The sequence below is a fragment of the Rousettus aegyptiacus genome, unplaced genomic scaffold, assembly GCF_014176215.1.
Source record: "Rousettus aegyptiacus isolate mRouAeg1 unplaced genomic scaffold, mRouAeg1.p scaffold_m13_p_13, whole genome shotgun sequence".
Lineage (NCBI taxonomy): Eukaryota > Metazoa > Chordata > Mammalia > Chiroptera > Pteropodidae > Rousettus > Rousettus aegyptiacus.
The window spans coordinates 21,563,790-21,580,816 of record NW_023416288.1 but is presented as its reverse complement, the minus strand read 5'-3'; the positions used below and the strand labels follow the sequence as shown (position 1 = coordinate 21,580,816).

General features: G+C 40.3%; 1 protein-coding gene and 1 long non-coding RNA gene across 2 annotated transcripts in view; one reads left to right on the top strand and one right to left on the bottom strand.

Moving 5' to 3' along the window:
• The window catches only part of GLCCI1 (glucocorticoid induced 1), a 94,542-nt gene extending 86,661 nt beyond the window's left edge, over positions 1–7,881 (bottom strand). The window contains exon 1 of the mRNA XM_016133675.2: positions 2,312–7,881. Coding sequence (XP_015989161.2) covers positions 2,312–2,759 — 448 coding nt within the window. The 5' untranslated portion in view covers positions 2,760–7,881. The remainder of the gene's footprint in view (positions 1–2,311) is intronic.
• LOC107504468 overlaps positions 1,770–17,027 on the top strand; it is an 86,517-nt gene continuing 71,259 nt past the window's right edge. Inside the window, exon 1 of the long non-coding RNA XR_004954085.1 lies at positions 1,770–2,347. This is a non-coding gene — a long non-coding RNA (uncharacterized LOC107504468). The remainder of the gene's footprint in view (positions 2,348–17,027) is intronic.

Genomic DNA, 17,027 nt, shown 5'->3' with positions numbered 1-17,027 from the left:
AGCGGCAGGAGTCTTGACCTGTGGAGACTAAAATCCACTGAAGTCAGAACCTTGCAGAATTCAAAAGAGACTGAATAGATTATCATTCGAAAAATTGTTCAACTGTTCGTAGTATGGACTTTAAATGACTGACTAGACGGAACAGAATAGTTGTACAGTTTTAATTTGGGTAGGTCTCTAGCAGGGTGGGATGTGGAGAAGTAACATAAAGGTATTATGTATGTATGGTCAGGGAACTGGGGTCAAAAGAGTCTGCATTTAAAATCACTTCAATGTAAGAAACTGACAAAACCACCTGGTGTTAAAAACAGCAGAAAGGCCTCTTCCATTCCCGGTACAAGCTCTCTGATGATGCAAATCTGTTTACTGCACAACCAGACTCAGAAAAGTGTTTTCATCATGATTGCGTTAAAATTGCATTAAATTTAGATGTGCAATGCTACAACAAAGAGAACAGTTCAAGCCTGATCACAAATTTCATTAAAACTACTTGATGATGGGCATGTAATTCTTAAGCAATTAAGGCTCTTGAAGGATGCAGAAAAACAAGTTGTACTATGATCTGTTGTAAGATGTTAGTGTTTATCAACAAAAGAGGAGGTACTAGATGGCCATTATATTGTTGTAGCAATTGCCGAAACTACTCTTACTCTGCCCACAAAACCCTGTGTACACAATCTGCCTGTAATGCTTATTTTATGGCGCATATATTAGTCCCTAAAAGAAAATCCCAAAACTCAATCTATATGCTGTTGACACTAAATCACTGAAAAAATTACGTCACTGCTGCCTTCTTTTCGTTCTGTTACCTCTCATTTCATATAGCTCTAGAAAATGTGCAAGGGAGTTGCATATGGCATTAATCTGTTAGAAAATGGTGGCCTTTTCTATAAAATACAGCCAAAGATGTGTGTTCAGTGGTGGTCATTATTAGGGCGATCACGTTGTTTTCATTCATTCATTCAGGATTTGCTGGAGGATGTCAGTTTCTGCAGCAGCTGGCTTGACCTGGGGGAGGAGTGGGGGAACAAATTCCTCCTGGTGCATACAGATTACAGGATGTATTTCTTAGTGTTCAAGTACACATACCACTGCACTACAGTCTACCTTGCCTCACCATCAAGTGGTCTGAAAACAAATGCCTTAGCAACATGCCAATTACAGGTCAGAAATATTAAAACAAAAACACCAAGACTGCAATCTAGCATAACACAACAATTTTCTCCAAGTCTAAGACCTTCATCAAGAAAACTCCATTAAAAAAAATTCCACATACCACATAAACATTGTACAGAGCTCCACAGTGTTTCCCTTCCAAGCAGAGATTTTTCCACTCAGAATGATCTGTTCTCTCCACAGTGCAGCAGAAGCAGCGGCGGCAGCGGCAACAGCAGCATCTGTAGCTCTAGCCTGGTATCTAATAATATTAGCTGCTCCGCTCTCCCTTATGAGCTTTGAGCTTTAAGTCCCTGTTTTGGCTAATCTTCCTTTTCTCCCCAAGGACTCAACTAGATCATGCACTGTGTCCCTAGACATAAACAAAACCAAACCAAAACAGAAAACATTAGGAAAGCTGTCAGCATCCACCAGCTCCCCATTACCTTTGACACTTAACAAAAAAGAAACTTGAGATCCTCCAAACAGCTCAACCGAACTGTTAAGTGTACTTAAAAATGGAAAAAGTGTGCACACTTCACAAATAGGTCTGATGCATAAGACTACACAAGCAGAAACGAAGGGGATAAAAAAAAAAAAAAGGCAAAACACTATACACTTGAATTGCACATCCAAAACCGTCCCCTCTACACACCCTAGAAATATCCTTACATTGTAACTAATGCCACCACCCCTCCAAAAAAGAAAAAAAAAAAAGTATTCCGGTAGTCACAGGCATTAGGAACTTTGAAGGAAAGCACAAAGAGGTTGTAGAGATTACAACCACCACCTTATCCGCTGCCGGAGAGTTCGTGTGCTTGTTTATTTAAATGTTTCGCCCATCTCCTCCTTCCCTTGCTACAAACGGCAAACACATGAATGAGCTAATCAGCTCTTAAACTGAAAAACCTTTCCATGCAGGTGAGTGATGGAAGATAAAAATCTGAGGGGCGGCAGAAGGGTCAAATAAAAGTTGCTGTGCAGTTCGCTCCTCCAAGCCCCGCAGCGACCGTAGGGGGTGGGGTGAGATTCCCAAAGCCACTTTCACACCTTCGATAATGCACTAGCAAAGAGAAGCCCGGAGAGGCTGAAGTTTCCGCGGAGGGCACCGTCGGGGAGACGCAGCCCGGGAGGACGGAAGGGTTGGGCTCGCTACCTCTGCACACAGGCGAGCCGGGGCTCCTTCTCTCAGGTGAGTTGCTCCTCCGGTGGCTCTCGGGGGACCGTCTCGGGCGGCCCTTGGCCCGCGGCGCCTGCTCGGTGGGGGCCCCGGCCGGCGGCGGCGTCGGGCTGGGCGGGCTGGGGCCGCGGGCCGCTCCGGGCCCCGGGAGGCTGCCCAGCGAGGCGGCGGCGGCGGGCGGGCGCGTGGGACTGTGCTGGCTGCCCCGCAGGAGCTGGTAGGGCACCGTGGCGCGGATGGGCTGCAGCAGCCGCCCGGCTCCCGCAGCCGGGGCGCAGCCCACGCCGCTGCCGCCGCCGCCCGCACCGTTCCCACTCCCGGCGGCGGGGGCGGCGGGTGGGGAGCCCGTGGCGCTGCGCCGCATCCTCTGCGGCGGGGGATGAGGGGTCTGGGAGGAACTGGAGGAGGAGGAGGCGGTGGACATGGTGGCTCGGCGGGCCCTGGACGACGCCGGCCGACAGGGAGGCGCGGAGCCGCGCGAGCGTGTGGGAGCCGGCGCGATAGTGCGTGCGAGTGTGTAAGGGGGAGGGGCGGGGGTATCAAGGAGAGGGAGGAGTCTGTCGGCTCCCCCTTCCCAACGCGCACCCCAGCCGCCTCGGCGAGGGGGGAGGGGAAGCCTGCGAAAACAAACGTCCAACGGCCCCAACCGCCCAGTCGGGCTCGGTGTGGTGGTCACGGCCGGGACCGCGAGGAGCCCAGAGCCGCCGCCGCCCCGGGCATCGCGCTGACAGGGGAGAGGGGCAACCGTCCGGATCACGTAGCCCCGGGGGCCGCTCGCAGCCAGGCGGGGCTGCACGCGCGAGAGAGCGCGGCAGCTGCAGGGAGGGCCGGGACTCCTGCTTCTGGGGACCGGTCAGGGGATAAGGGCCTTGAGGTTTCTGGTTCTCCGCGGATCCCGCGCCACCGCCGCCGCCTCTGCCCGCTTCTCACTCCAAACGGCAACTAATCCCCCACCGGCACCCAGCCCCCGGCACCGCCTCCCGGTGCTCGGGACCCGGCAGCTGCCGCAACGAGTATCCCTATTGGCTCCGCCGCTCTCCACCAGAATGCTAGTGATTGGTTCCAGGGTAGGAGTGAGGGGAGTACTTACCAATGAAAGTGGTGAACCCTACTTTGGAGGCGGGGCGTGAGGGGTGGAAGAGTGAGGAGGGGGCTGAGCGCGTAGGGAGGGGCGTGAAAGTTGACAGCCCTTGAGGTGAGAGCGAGACTTTGATTGGATTGCCCTAGGAAAGTGGGTCCCAGTGTGTGTGCGCGTGCCTCGGCACCTGCAAACACGCGCACGACCCAGTATGCAGGTTGGGAGGGTTCCGCCGCCCCGGGCCGATTGTACAACTTGAGACAGAGAACACTTAAAGCAAGCTTTACCTTGCAAGTACACCTGTTCTGGTGGGATGTTTTGGAGTTGGAACCAAATGAATCTATCCCTTCCCCTTCTAATTTTGTTAATCTGAATTTTTGTAGCAAGTAGACTACTTGATCAAAAGAACTTTAGGCCATCAGAAGCAATGTCTGGAAACTGGATCTCGCGATGGGCTGATACTCTCACAGCCTAGCCTAACATTCGTAGTTATGCAGTAAGATGAGATGATCAAATTTTATGTTCTGAGACCGTAACTCTGAATTGCAGGGGTGGTACATCATTACACCATCAGATGTATTAATGGAGGGCACCCTATTGCCTTTCCCCAAAGCAGATGGTCTCTTGGGAGAAATAATGCCCAACTTAATAATACCAATCCGCTGTGGTAAATTTAGTTTTTCTTCTGCAGTGAAACGAAGAGATACAAAGATTTGGGGGTAACTATCAAAAACCTAAGTTTACTACACAGCAAACCAAGGGTTTAAACCTTAAGTTAAGCAGAAACAATTAATTTAAGGGTCTACATTAGCACCCTTGATTAATTTCCTTGAGATAAAAAAAAGAGAGAGAGAGAGAGAAGTGGGAAGTCACATTCGTCTATTCTTGTGTCTGCCCACACTGACAAGCTTCCTCTGATTTGGGGGACTATGTGCAGTGGTCAGTTTCACTTAGAAGAGCCATCCCTCTCTGCTTGAGCCCTCAGACCAGAAAGCATACTAAGTTCTGTAAAACATGGATGAATCCCAATACAAATATTAAAATTACATCCAGTACTTCATCCTATTAAGACTTTGTCCCACACTAGAATAACTAACATCTACTGAATAGTCACCATGCACCAGTCACTGTTCTGAGAACTTTTATGTGTTAGCTCATTCTGTCCTTCTACAATCCACAAATAGATACTATTATTAGCCATACAGTGTTATCAGCTAAAGCAGAAAAAAGCTAAATGTCTTGCCTGAGATTACTCAGCTAGTAAGTGGGTAGCCAAGAATCTATCTATCCCAGGTGGACTAACTTGAGGTTTTGAGTAAGCCCTCTCCTCTAGCGCATCACAGTTTAAGGCTGTGGAGTACATATTTGTAGAGTATTTACAACAGTCTATGAATCTCATATGTGGGATAAGGTCCCTTTGGTTCAAAAAAAATTTTATAAGTGAGGACAGCCCACCATATATATATTGCTTTCCAGAATAACATATTTTAATTAGAAATAGAAGAAATACTTTACTCTTTCAAATTTGGTATAATTGATCTATTGTGTTGTTTTTTTCCATCTAAAATTAGAGATTCCTTGTTAATTAGGAAATTGCATTTTTTCCATGAGAAAAAAGAATGATAAATGGCTTGCTTCTTTCTAATGACTTTTTCAGCTTATGAACAAAAATTTTGACAGATTAAAATATGTAAAGGTGAAAAAAAAACACTGGTAAATTTCTAAGTTGTCGATTTGATTACATTACGGTTTCATTATAGAAATGTCATCTCTCGACATTTTTATACAAATATAAATATGGAACAACCTAAACACATATTACGATAATTCTTAATTTATATCAAGCTACAGTCAGAGTGTTCAATACTTGATCTGGATTTAAAACAACACACCTGGCCATAGTTTAAAGGCTTTCTGTGTTTGTTCAAATCCACCATAGCCAACTTAAATCAGACATCTAAACTGAATCTACATGACCATCACAGAACTGGTATAATGATAAAATATTATTTTCAGTTATTCATAAGTCACGATGACCTTATTTGGATATTCAGCTACCTTTACTAAAGAAATCTTGGTTTGTCTCTTAAACCTTTATGCTTATGAAATAAGTACTGATCTTCACGTGAAAGGAATTTAGTTTCCAAACAAATCAAAGCTAAGCTGAAATAAACTAAACCCGCTGCCTGCTTTCAAATGTTCATTTATTGAGTTCTTAATAGTATTTTATTCTTATTAAGGATAGGAGTAGGCTCCAAGGTGACAACAGAAGGTTTAGGAAAATGTTTTCCTCAGTAAATTGGAAACCACTTAGATTAGAAGGAGGTGTGGGTTATGGGATAGATAGGCCCAGTCCAGATTATCTGTTTGTTGAATATAAGTGTAACAGTCTCTGGAAGTTCTACTGAGGACTCTATGAAAGTAATGACCTCTTTAATGTGTTGTCCTGACTAGACAAAGACAACATCAAAAGCACAATTTGGCATAAGAAATACTTTTGTCTCAGTAGCCCTTGTCTTATCTGTCTGTGGGACGAGGATCCACCATTAGCTAATCTGAGGTAGAATTACATTATACTTCTTAGTTCATAAATGGTAATGGACTATATTTTAGGTTTAAATGAAAACTTGGAATCACTGGCTACATATGATTAATATGGAGCCTCATGTGAAGACAGAATGAAATGAAGAATCAAGGGGTCTACAGAGCTACCAAAACCCTCTCTTCTGATTTCATCCAGATTTGACAGGCTTTTCATCCAAGGCCCATCCAAATCTAAGAGGCAGTCCAGGCTGTCAGTATTAACAATGAGGTCATGGCTGGGAGAGAACACTAAACAGATCTGCACTGATGTTCATCTTAAGCTTATTAAGCTCTCATGTAGGTGGAGTCTTTATAGCAACAACAAAAAAAGCCTTGCCTGAATTTTTGTCCCTGGCAGATGCTTACAGTAAAACTCCTTACTGCTTGTGACAGCCTACGTGCGCCTTTGCACTAGGTGTTCCCTCTGCAAAAGTTCTTGACCCAGATATCCACAAGGCTTTCTCTCTGTTTCTATCAAGTCCTTTTCTCAGATGTCACCACCTTCATGATGACAGCTTTTCTGAAAACCCTTTGTAAAATTGCAAGTAACCACTGTGTTCCCTACTCTCTAGCCCACTTTTTTTTTTTTCAGAGCACCTATCATCATGCAGCCTATTATATTTTGTTCTCTCCCTACTAGAATATAAGAGCCATGAAAACAATACTTTCTATTTTATAACTGCTAAATCTCCACAACAATGCTTGGTACATGGTAGACAATATTTGCTCAATGCTGTTGAAAGAGTAGCAAATTCTAACCAGTGCTTGTCCCATGAACTAAAACTGTGCCTTTCATCAGAAAAAAATAATGGAATAATAACAGGTATGTCTCTGTTTCAAAGGCATAGCCACAGAGTAGAAAAATGTTCCATGTGGCTACTGTAAAGCATACAGATTTTGGCATTGAGGCTGGCATTCAAAAAGAAAGCATTATATAAAATATACATATTATAGGCAAAGTGAAAGATATTAGTTCTTGGAAGCTCAACAGAGGTTGAAAATGGAAAATGAAATTGGTAATGGAGAAAAGGCAGTTGAAATTTGCAGAAAAAAATAACCAACTGAAATTAACAGAGAGGGACAGTTGAAAAGGATCAGTTAGGGAGTGACATCTGCTGATTTTTAGTTAACTCTGTCTTGCTGTTAGGAACAGCTATTCTCAAGAGGCCTGTGTAAAGGAACTGAAAAAAAAAATTAAGTAGAAAAGAACATTTCATGTAAATAATAAAATTTTTGCTTTCTTTTCTCCCAGCTTTACTGAGATACAACATAAATAAGATTGTGTATATTAAGGTAATGTAATGATTTGATACAGGTATATAATGCAAAGTGACTAACACAATAGAGTTAGCATATCTATCTTCTTATTTGGTTAAATTTTTTTTTGTGTGGGGTGAGAACTCTTGAAGCCTCTTGGCAACTTTTAGTGATACAACATAGTTCTGTTAACTAAAGTCATCATGCTGTACATTGTCCCTAGAACTTATTCATCTTATAACTGAAAGTTTGTACCATTTGACCACCTTTAGCCATTTCCCCGTTCTTCTCTTGTACCTGGCAACCACCAATCTCTTCTGTTTCTATGAGTTTGTGTTTTTTTAGATTCCACTATAAGTGAGAACATATAGTATTTGTCTTTCTTTTGTCTTTTACCTAGCACGATGACTTCAAGATTGATCCACATTATCACAAATGGCAAGATTTCTTTTTATGGCTGAATAATATTCCATTGTACACATTCAGTACATTTCCTTTGTCCATTTATCAATCAACATTTACGTTGTTTCCAAGGTTGGCTATTATAAATAATGCTGCAGTGAACATGGAGATACTGATAGCTCTTCAAGATACTGATTTCATTTCCTTCAGATATATACCAGAAATGGAATTGGTAGTTATATTTTTAATTTTCTGAGGAACCTCCATATTGTTTTTTATAGTGGCTATACCAATTTACATACCCACCAAGGGTTACCTTTTCTCCACATTCTCGCCAGCATATGTTATGTCTTTTTGATAGCCATTCTAACAAATGCAATGTGATATCTCATTATGGTTTTGATTTGCACTTCCCTGATGAGTAGTGATGTTGAGCATCTTTTCATGAACCTGTTGACCATTCGAATGTCTTCTTTGGAAAAAATATTCAGATGCTTTGCCAATTTTTTAATTGAATTGTTTGGGGTTTTTTTGCTATTGAGTTGTGTAAGTTCCTTATATATTTTGGATCAATATCAAAGAGCTTTTCCCCAAACTTTGTTTCTAAAAGAAGTTCAGGAGAGTCAATAGAAATAGAAGATATTTTATTTTTAACTGATAAATATTTAAAAAGTAAGTACGCAATTATTTTTACAAGGATAGAAATCAGTGATGAGGATCACCAATTTTTTCAGGTTTCATCTCCACAGCCATTTGTACTGCCAGCTATGGTACAAGGGGCACATCCCTTGAGCTGATACATAAGTAGACTTTACCATTTAACTAAAAGACTGTATTGTACAAAGCCAGGACATTCAGAGGCTAAAGACTTGGGGACCAAAGTACTGCAAATATTCTTAATCATTTCACGCTGTGATATCCCATTTGTTTTAATTCCAAATGTGGTGTCAACAATACATGAGAGCAATAGCAGTCCTATGAAGAGGGTATGCATGATTATCATAGCATTATTTTTTAAATGAGAGTTCAGAGTGATTAAAATGTGTCATGGATTAATTTCCTCCTATGTGACAGAATTTTACTTTTTACTGCATAACTGTGTTGACAGACTGGTTGTTAAGGTGCAATCAACTCATCAGCAGTGCTTGACTAGAGAAGTTTCTTTTTATTAAACTTTTTGTAGCATACAGTTTTCAGAGTTCTACTCAGCATCTTATTGAAAAGGTCCATATTAATACATCTAATAGGTCTATGTGAGAGTTTAATAGCAACAGTACTAGCATCGGGCCTTAGAAATGCCTCATGATGTTATTTACTAAATGTCTTCTAAGTGCCAGACACTGTTGTGTACTCTATTGGGCATACCTGTTTTCACACTTTTGTGACTTGTAGTCTATCAGAGGCAAAAGGATATACCTTCCAATGAAGATAAAAATCATGTCTAAATATATATCTTCCACAGAAGAGATGCAAACAAAGTAATATGAAAATGATAGAAGGGAAAGATAACTTTCAAGAAAAATCTTCAGAAAGAAGAGAATGAAGAAGTCTTGTTTGGAATACACAGGATATATTAGGAGATGATTAAAAAGTCCATTTTGACTAATGGTTAACAGAAGATAAGTCTTGGTCTGTTGATGATAGGTCATAGAGGTTGCCAGGCAAGTCTCACACTTTATTGAATATGCAGTGAGACACTGTTGAGGATTCTTGAGCGGGTGGGGAAAACGTGAGTGGAGCTGTGCTTTATGACAATTAATGCAAGAATAGTTTACAACTTCGATTGGAGAGTGCAAACTGGAAGGTAATTTATCAGACTTGGAGAATAGTCCACATGAGTTTAGGTAATGAGAGTTAGAGGAATGACAGGCAACATGGAGAAAAGACAGGAGGAAAAGATGCAAGGGATGCTCCTCAGCTGATGGACCTTGAAAATAAGAGGTCAGGCAACTCTGCAGCTTCAGGCTTTAGGGCCTGAGGAAATAGTATGGTGGCTTTAACAGGAACAGGGGAGCCAAGATAAGGAATAGGTTTGGGGAGAAGATAATAAATTCATCTATAAATAAAACAACTGGTAGATATGTAAATGGAGGCAGGTTTTCTTCCCCTTTGTTTTATTGTGATATAACTGACATATAGCATGGTATATGTTTAAGGGATACAGCATAAAGACTTGACTGGCATGTGTTATAAAATGATCACCACAATAAGTTTAGTCAGCATACCTCATCTCATATAGATACAAAAAAAGAAAGAAAGAAAGAAAGAAAGAAAGAAAGAAAGAAAGAAAGAAAGAAAAAAAAGAAAATGTTTTGGAGACAGTTTTAAAATGATAGTGAAGTTGAGAATAGCAGAGATATGGATTTTGGGGTTATCCAACACATGGTTGTTGAAGCCATGGGCAAAAATGAAGTTGGCCAAGGAGAAATGCATAGAAATAAAGGAAAAGAGAATCAAGGACAAAATTTGAGAAAATTATACATTAGCAGGGAAGGAAAGAGTTAAAACAAATAGAAAAGAAGGCCAAAGGAAGCTTTCCTTAATAAAATAGCTTGGCATCTCAGATTAGTTTGGTAGATGCTTTGTGGGGTACCTGGCAACTGGTGTCCCCCTCCTCTAAGGGCAAATCCTCCCCCATCACACAGAGGACTTGGACCTAACAGCTGTGTTTGTACAAATGACCTGTTCCTCTGACCATGGTTGGTTTGACCTGAATTCGACAACTGACCAAAGCTAACCCATCAAATTTCTCCCCTGGGAATTTGGAATTAAGAAATACAGTATTTTTCTATTGAGGGCGTGAACTAGGTGAACACAGGAACTTGTGCATGGGGTGGCCATCTTCTATTCCAGGCACAGAAAAGCATAGGAAATCTGCCTTCTGAGAGAAAAAGAATAAAGTGACTTGCAGCAAATAGAAATGAGAACAGGTGATGAGAGAAAGAGAAAAAGAGGGAGAGGGAGAGGCTGTTCATTGCACAGTGACTGTTTTATATCTTTTTTCTTCAGTCCTCTAAACCAGCCCCATGCCTGCCTACCTACCCCTCATACAACTCCAGTATATTTCTGCCATCAAATCTAAAAATCTTTTGGCATTTGGATCCCTTTCTCTTTTTTTTCCAGTGCAAGTGATACATTTTCTCCTCTCCCATCAAAAGCCATTTCCTCTACTTGTAATTTAAATTTCTTCCTCTCTTACCTTCTCAGGGACTTCATTTCCTCAGTTTTTTCATCCCTCTTGGTCATCATCGAATTCTTGATTACTCCCAACATATATGAACATTTTAAAAAGGCAAAACAAAAATTCTTGTGCTATTAGTTTCCATCTGCAGTTCTAATTCTCTGATCCTGTCACAGCAACACTTCTTGATAAAGTTAACTTCCTATTCAATCTATTCCAATCAGGCCTCCACCACCCACCCCCATACCACTGAAAACTGCTAATTACTGTTAACAGCCAGACCTGGTGACTATTGCTTGGACCTCATCTTACCCCAACTTAAACATAGTTAGTCAGCCTTAACTTCTCGAAAAGAATCTTCCATTGGAGTCTAGGACACTGCAATTGTCTGGTCTGCCTTCTACTTTCCTAACCAGTGCTGTTCAGTGTCTTTCAAGGGTTTTTTTTCTCTACTCTCTCTAAAAATTGGGCTTTGTTCTCTGCTTTCTTCATTATAAACTCACCTTTTTGATAATTTCAGCCATTCTCAAGGCTTTAAATACATAAAATGCTGGCAACTACCAAATCAGTCTCTCCAGTCCAGACATTTCTCCCCAGTTCTGTATTCAGATATTTGGTTGCCTATTTGGCATGGCAAGTCTCCATGAATATTTGAAATTTGTGTTTCGGAAACAGCTAAACTCTTAATTTCTATATATCTGCTTTTCCTTCAATAAAAAAGAAATCCTATCTTTATTTTTTCCCATTTCAGTAAATGGTATCATCATCCACCCAATCATTCTAAATAAGACAACCTGAGTGATGTCCTTGATTTCTCATTCTCCTTCCCTCTTCGACTCCAACCCATCATCCTTTTTTTCTTTCCCTGAGGTAGACATCTGATCTACCCACTTCTCTCCATCTCCTGTGCTACTGTGTTACTCCAAACTACCATTATCTCTTATCTGAGCTATTGCTACCAATTGGTTTTCTAGCTTCTACTCTTGCCGTCCTTAATCTCTTTCCTGCTAATCAGTCAAGATAAAGGGAACTATATAGGACCACATTGTTTCCTACTTAAATCAGTTCAATGTCTTCCAGTTTCTTTGCTATGAAGTCCAAATTCCTTAAAATAGCTTAAAAGGCCTGGCCTACTCCGGCTTCTGCCCCCTTTTCTACCTAATCTTGCTTTATGCTCCTCTCTCAACCTTTAAGTTCCAGCCACAGTGGACTCCTTTCTCTTCCCCTGAGAAACCACTGCAGGGCCTTCACACAAGTGTGTCGTCAGCATAAACACACCTTCCACATCCCCACTCCTCAGTTTCATCTCATTCTTCAGGTAGCTTCATCACATTCTTCAGGTCTCAGCTTAAGTGTCCTGACTTAGAGTATCCTTTCTGAGTCCTCACCCATTACTGATCACTACTAGATCACTTAACACCTTGCCAGTGCCTAGAGTATAACAGATGCTCAATTATCTGTTAAAACTGTTATCGGTCACTGATAGCTTCTTAGTTCCTGATTCCAGTCCTGGTGCAGCCTTATTACATTTTCTGTGGTTGAGTTTCCTGTAGTCTTAAAATCCCCTTTGTTGTTTCCATTTATTGGTTTCTGTTTATATTATTAAATGATTGATGAAGTTTTTAAAAGGATGAAGTGATCAACAATGCCGAATGCTGTTGAATGAGCAAGAAGGTTAAGGGCTAAGCAAAAATCATTGGATCTCATCACTGGTAATCTTCAAGCCAATAGTGTCTGTAAAATGTGGCTCTGTGGAAGCCAGATTATAATTAGGATGATGGGGAAGGTAAGAAGGTAGATGTAACCAATGTAGAATACTCTTTTTGAGAAATCAGACAGTACAAATAAGGTATAAAGTAAAGTGGGGTCTTGGGGTCGAGCAGAGTCCAAGAAAATATATGTTGGTTTAGTTTAAAAAGAATAGAGAAGTATCTATTAATAATGCCTGTCAGCCAAAGGAGAAAAATACTAAAGAAACAAGGTTTAAATAGGGAAGAGGATTAATAGATTCAGCTTCCATGAGGCAGTAGCGGATTTGGTTGAGAGCACAGGTTTGAGAAAACAATGGTGTTCCCTCTCCATTACAGTAAGGAGGCAAGATAAGAGAAGGAAGATAAAGGAAAAGTCTTCGTAGAGCAAAGAGAGGTTGAGTGTGGCCGCTTCAGGATGTAGCTAAGTTATTTACTACTGGTTTCAAAGGGAGGGTCAGAATCTCTTGAAAGACTTTTTTGAACCACACCTCCTTCCCTTTACTCCCTCACCTCCCTACCCGAGGCTACAGATGTTGTCCACTGCCACTACTGGAGACTCATTGGTGCTGAAAGTCATAATGGTTGATGGCAATGTGTGTCATTCCTTAACAATGGAACAGGTAGGGTGGAACAGAAAAATGCCTGCCATCACTGAGGAGACGGGTAGTAGAAGGGAACATGGGGATTTGAAGAGCTCTGACATCATGAGGAATCTGACGAGGACACAGCACCGTGTTTTCCAAACATGTAGATCATCAGGCACACTGAGAGCCTTTAGTAAAATTATAGATTTTAGCCCCCTTCCCTGGAGAGTCTACCTGCAGTAGAGGGGTAGACTGTGTTATTTTTAACAAGTCCCCAGGAGATCTTTAGGATCAGGCTAACTTGAGAAACGATGGATTAAAAATTAATAAATGGTAACCAAATTTAATTTCAGGCCCAAAGTATTTTCTCAACTTTTAACCAAATACAAAGAAATATTGATAACTGATATCAATTCATTGAAATTACTTTAAAGAGAACCATTTTCAAAGCATTGATATCTAATTCTATAGTTCCAAATAATCTACAGTATTATTTAAAGATAATATTAGTTTGTAGATGCTTCTTTGTTTTAGAGAATTTCATTGAAAAAAAGGTAAATGGAACCAACCAGCTAATAGTTATTATTTATAAGATGAGTCAGATATTTTAAAGCTCATTCTGCTTCTAGTTTGCTTAGCTTCCAGATTAATAAACTAAACATAATAAAATCTAAGAATGTAACTTGATCTTATCCATTCCTAACATTCTTCAAGGAGATCTTTTGCACACTAGCAGCAGAGCTGCTGAGAGTAGATTCAGTTTAAAATACTTTTCTATTCGCTCTCAGAAAGAGTGATTTGTATTGATATACAATAGTTGGGCCCCAGACCACTTTCTGGAACCACAGAGCCCCACTAATTTGTACCAGTTTTCCTCTATTCTAGTTGGCCCTAACCATCAGGTATAAATTAGTGCTAAATCAATATTAGCTGATACTTCCCCAGGTGTGGGAAGTGTGGAAACCTGATCACATGAGCAAACACAGCCCTTCCTGGCTACATTTAAAATAAGATGGTTATTATTATACTGTATGCAGAAAGGTTTTTAAACAAATCTCATGCCACCTTAATTTGCATTAAGTTGATATACTGATATCATAGCCAGAATCCATTTTCAGGATTCCTACCACCCTTCGCACTTTCTTCATTCTTTCAGAGAGACTTCTCCTGCCCTTCCAATTTCTTCTCACCTCCAGCCATGATGCCCCACACTGTTTTTCATGTTTAGTGCTACTGACTGGGTTGAGTGGATGAGCCAAAGGGAACTTGGTTTACATACCTGCTTTCATTGCTCACCTTGGGTGGAGCAGTGTCCTAAATAAACTTCAGTTTTGCCACAACACCATTACTCAACAAGGTATTTATACAAGCATCACTTAATAACAAAAATAATCAAGGCACTGAAACTTGTTATTGAGGAAGGAAGCTTTATCTGCCTGCTTTCCTTACTCAAGGGCGAATCACACTTTATTTTTTCTTAGAAAACTCTTAAGGGATTTTCTTTAAAGAAAACCTAAGAAAATCAGGGAAAACACAAGTACTGTAAATCAGGTTTAAGATAAATTGACCTTTGAATGGACTGGTTCCTTTGTTAATCATCAGTGACAAGGAATCTTGTTATTTTTCTCAACACTTCCAAGTCATAGCTACTCAAGGTGTAGCTATACATTTAACACAATCACGAATATTGAAAACATATGTTAAATATTTAGCCATAGATAAAAACAGAAACAAATATTCAAAATTCCAACAAAATGGTATGACTCTACTACATTTCTTCTCTTTTGTATCTGGAGGTTTATAGACATTTCATAGTATGTTGAAAGCACTTTCATATCTATAAACTTCCTGTATGCAACAATTCTGTGAAGTAGTTAGAACACATACAGTACTTCATTTTACAGGTGGGGAAACTGAAGCCTGCAACATTGACTGGGGTCAGAGTTATCACATGAGAGATTCAGAACTGGGTGTCAGGTCTTCTGACTCCAGGCCCAGTGTTTTCCCTTCACTATGAAAATGCCTTTGTAGCAAGAGAGTTAGGGATATGATCACTTGGTAATGGAGAAGTATGGATCTTTTCCATCCTTAGTCTTTGAAGGACTTACGAGCTAACTGTGAGAGAGGACACTTCCTGCCTGAGAGATTGATTACCTACGTACAGGACAACCTGATGATGCACCCTGATAGGGGAAGAGCTTGTCTAAAGGTCCTAATTTGCTTTAAACATCCAGAGTTCCTGATAGGAAGACGGGGTGTGGTAATTATATATCTTGCTTTTGGCTTATCTTTTCCATATCCTCACCCTCACAGATGTCTTTCAAACATTGGTAATTACAGCTTTCAGAGCCAAAGCCTACAAACCCATAAGCCACACAGATGACATACTAAAATCTACTCAAAGCATGTAAGGCTGAAGGAAATTTCAGTGCTACTGGATTCATATTGAAAGAAAACTGCTTATAAAAGAGGTAGCCTTTCTTTCTTTCTATGACACATCTGTACTCTACTACATAGGCATGCAATTGTGTCTTGTTGATCCATGGGGGTGAGCATTAACTCATTTGCCTCTAAATTTAATCAGTGACTTAAAAATAGACTACAGTATGTGTGTGGATGACAAGACCATATGATTAAAACCAAATACAGCTGTCTGACATTAGAAAACGGATCCAAGTTAATGAAACTTACTTGAAACAACGAAGGAACTGCTTCTAAGAAAGATGAAGAATCGGTATCAAGACAGGAATACAACACAGAAAAGCAGTTGTCCTTGTCATGCCTATAAATGGAACCCGAGTTAATAACATCATAATTTCTTAAGCAAGTTCTTGCTATAGTGGCAGCAATCTAATGATTTAAAACATATGTTGGAATTTTCTACCGTACGTATCACTGGCCAGACCAATGGTAATATATCCTGTCTAATTTGGCGTCCCACAATTTAGGAGGCCCCGAATGTTTAAAGAATTATGAAAGTAGACACTAGAAAAAGTCAAATGAATTATATTGTTTTATTTGGTTTGAGAAGCAGTTCAGAGGGTTTAGTATTGGTCTTTGGGTAGAGTTAGTGCCATAAATATGGGTGTGTGGGTATTTTTTTTCATTGCAGTTAGAATGTAAGGAAATATTAGAGATTTGAGAAAGACAGGATAAATGGAAAGAACTAGCATATATTCAGCACCTATGTTGTGCTGGGTACTCTGTGCACATTATCTCATGGAATCTTCACAGAAAACTTGCAATTGATCCTCATAGAAACAGAGAGTCATAAAGTCAAAGGTCAGAGTCCTTTATCTGGTATTTGGTCCTAGGGTCTGTTTACCTCCAAGTGTTGTGCTCCTGACACCACATCTCTGTAAAACTAGACTGGCCTGGATTATAGAATCTTCTTCCTTCGTTAAATTCATGAATAGATTCTAGAGACATATCTGAGATAGCAATGTGGAATTCCTATCTAGAAATAGGAAAATGAGTTAAATTTCTCTGAGGTTACCTTCAGCAGTAATTTTACATTAAAAGTCTGATCAATAGAGATTTAGTCCAAGCTTTTACTGGGCACATTATTATTATTATTATTATTATTATTATTATTTAATCATTAAAGGTTTGAGATCTTCAGCATGAGTAAGACTTTAGGTGTTCATATTTAAAGTTTTCTCTACCTACTTAAATGTCCAACAATAAGGAATTGGTCCAATAATCAGAATACAACCATACACTGGAATTCTGTGTGTGGTTAGAATTATGTGCAAGGAGACATATCCAAAGAGATTACTAGGAGCGATATCACAGAGTAGGTGAAAGAAACTTTAATGATATAAGAAAATGTTTTCATATGTTATCAAATTTAGAA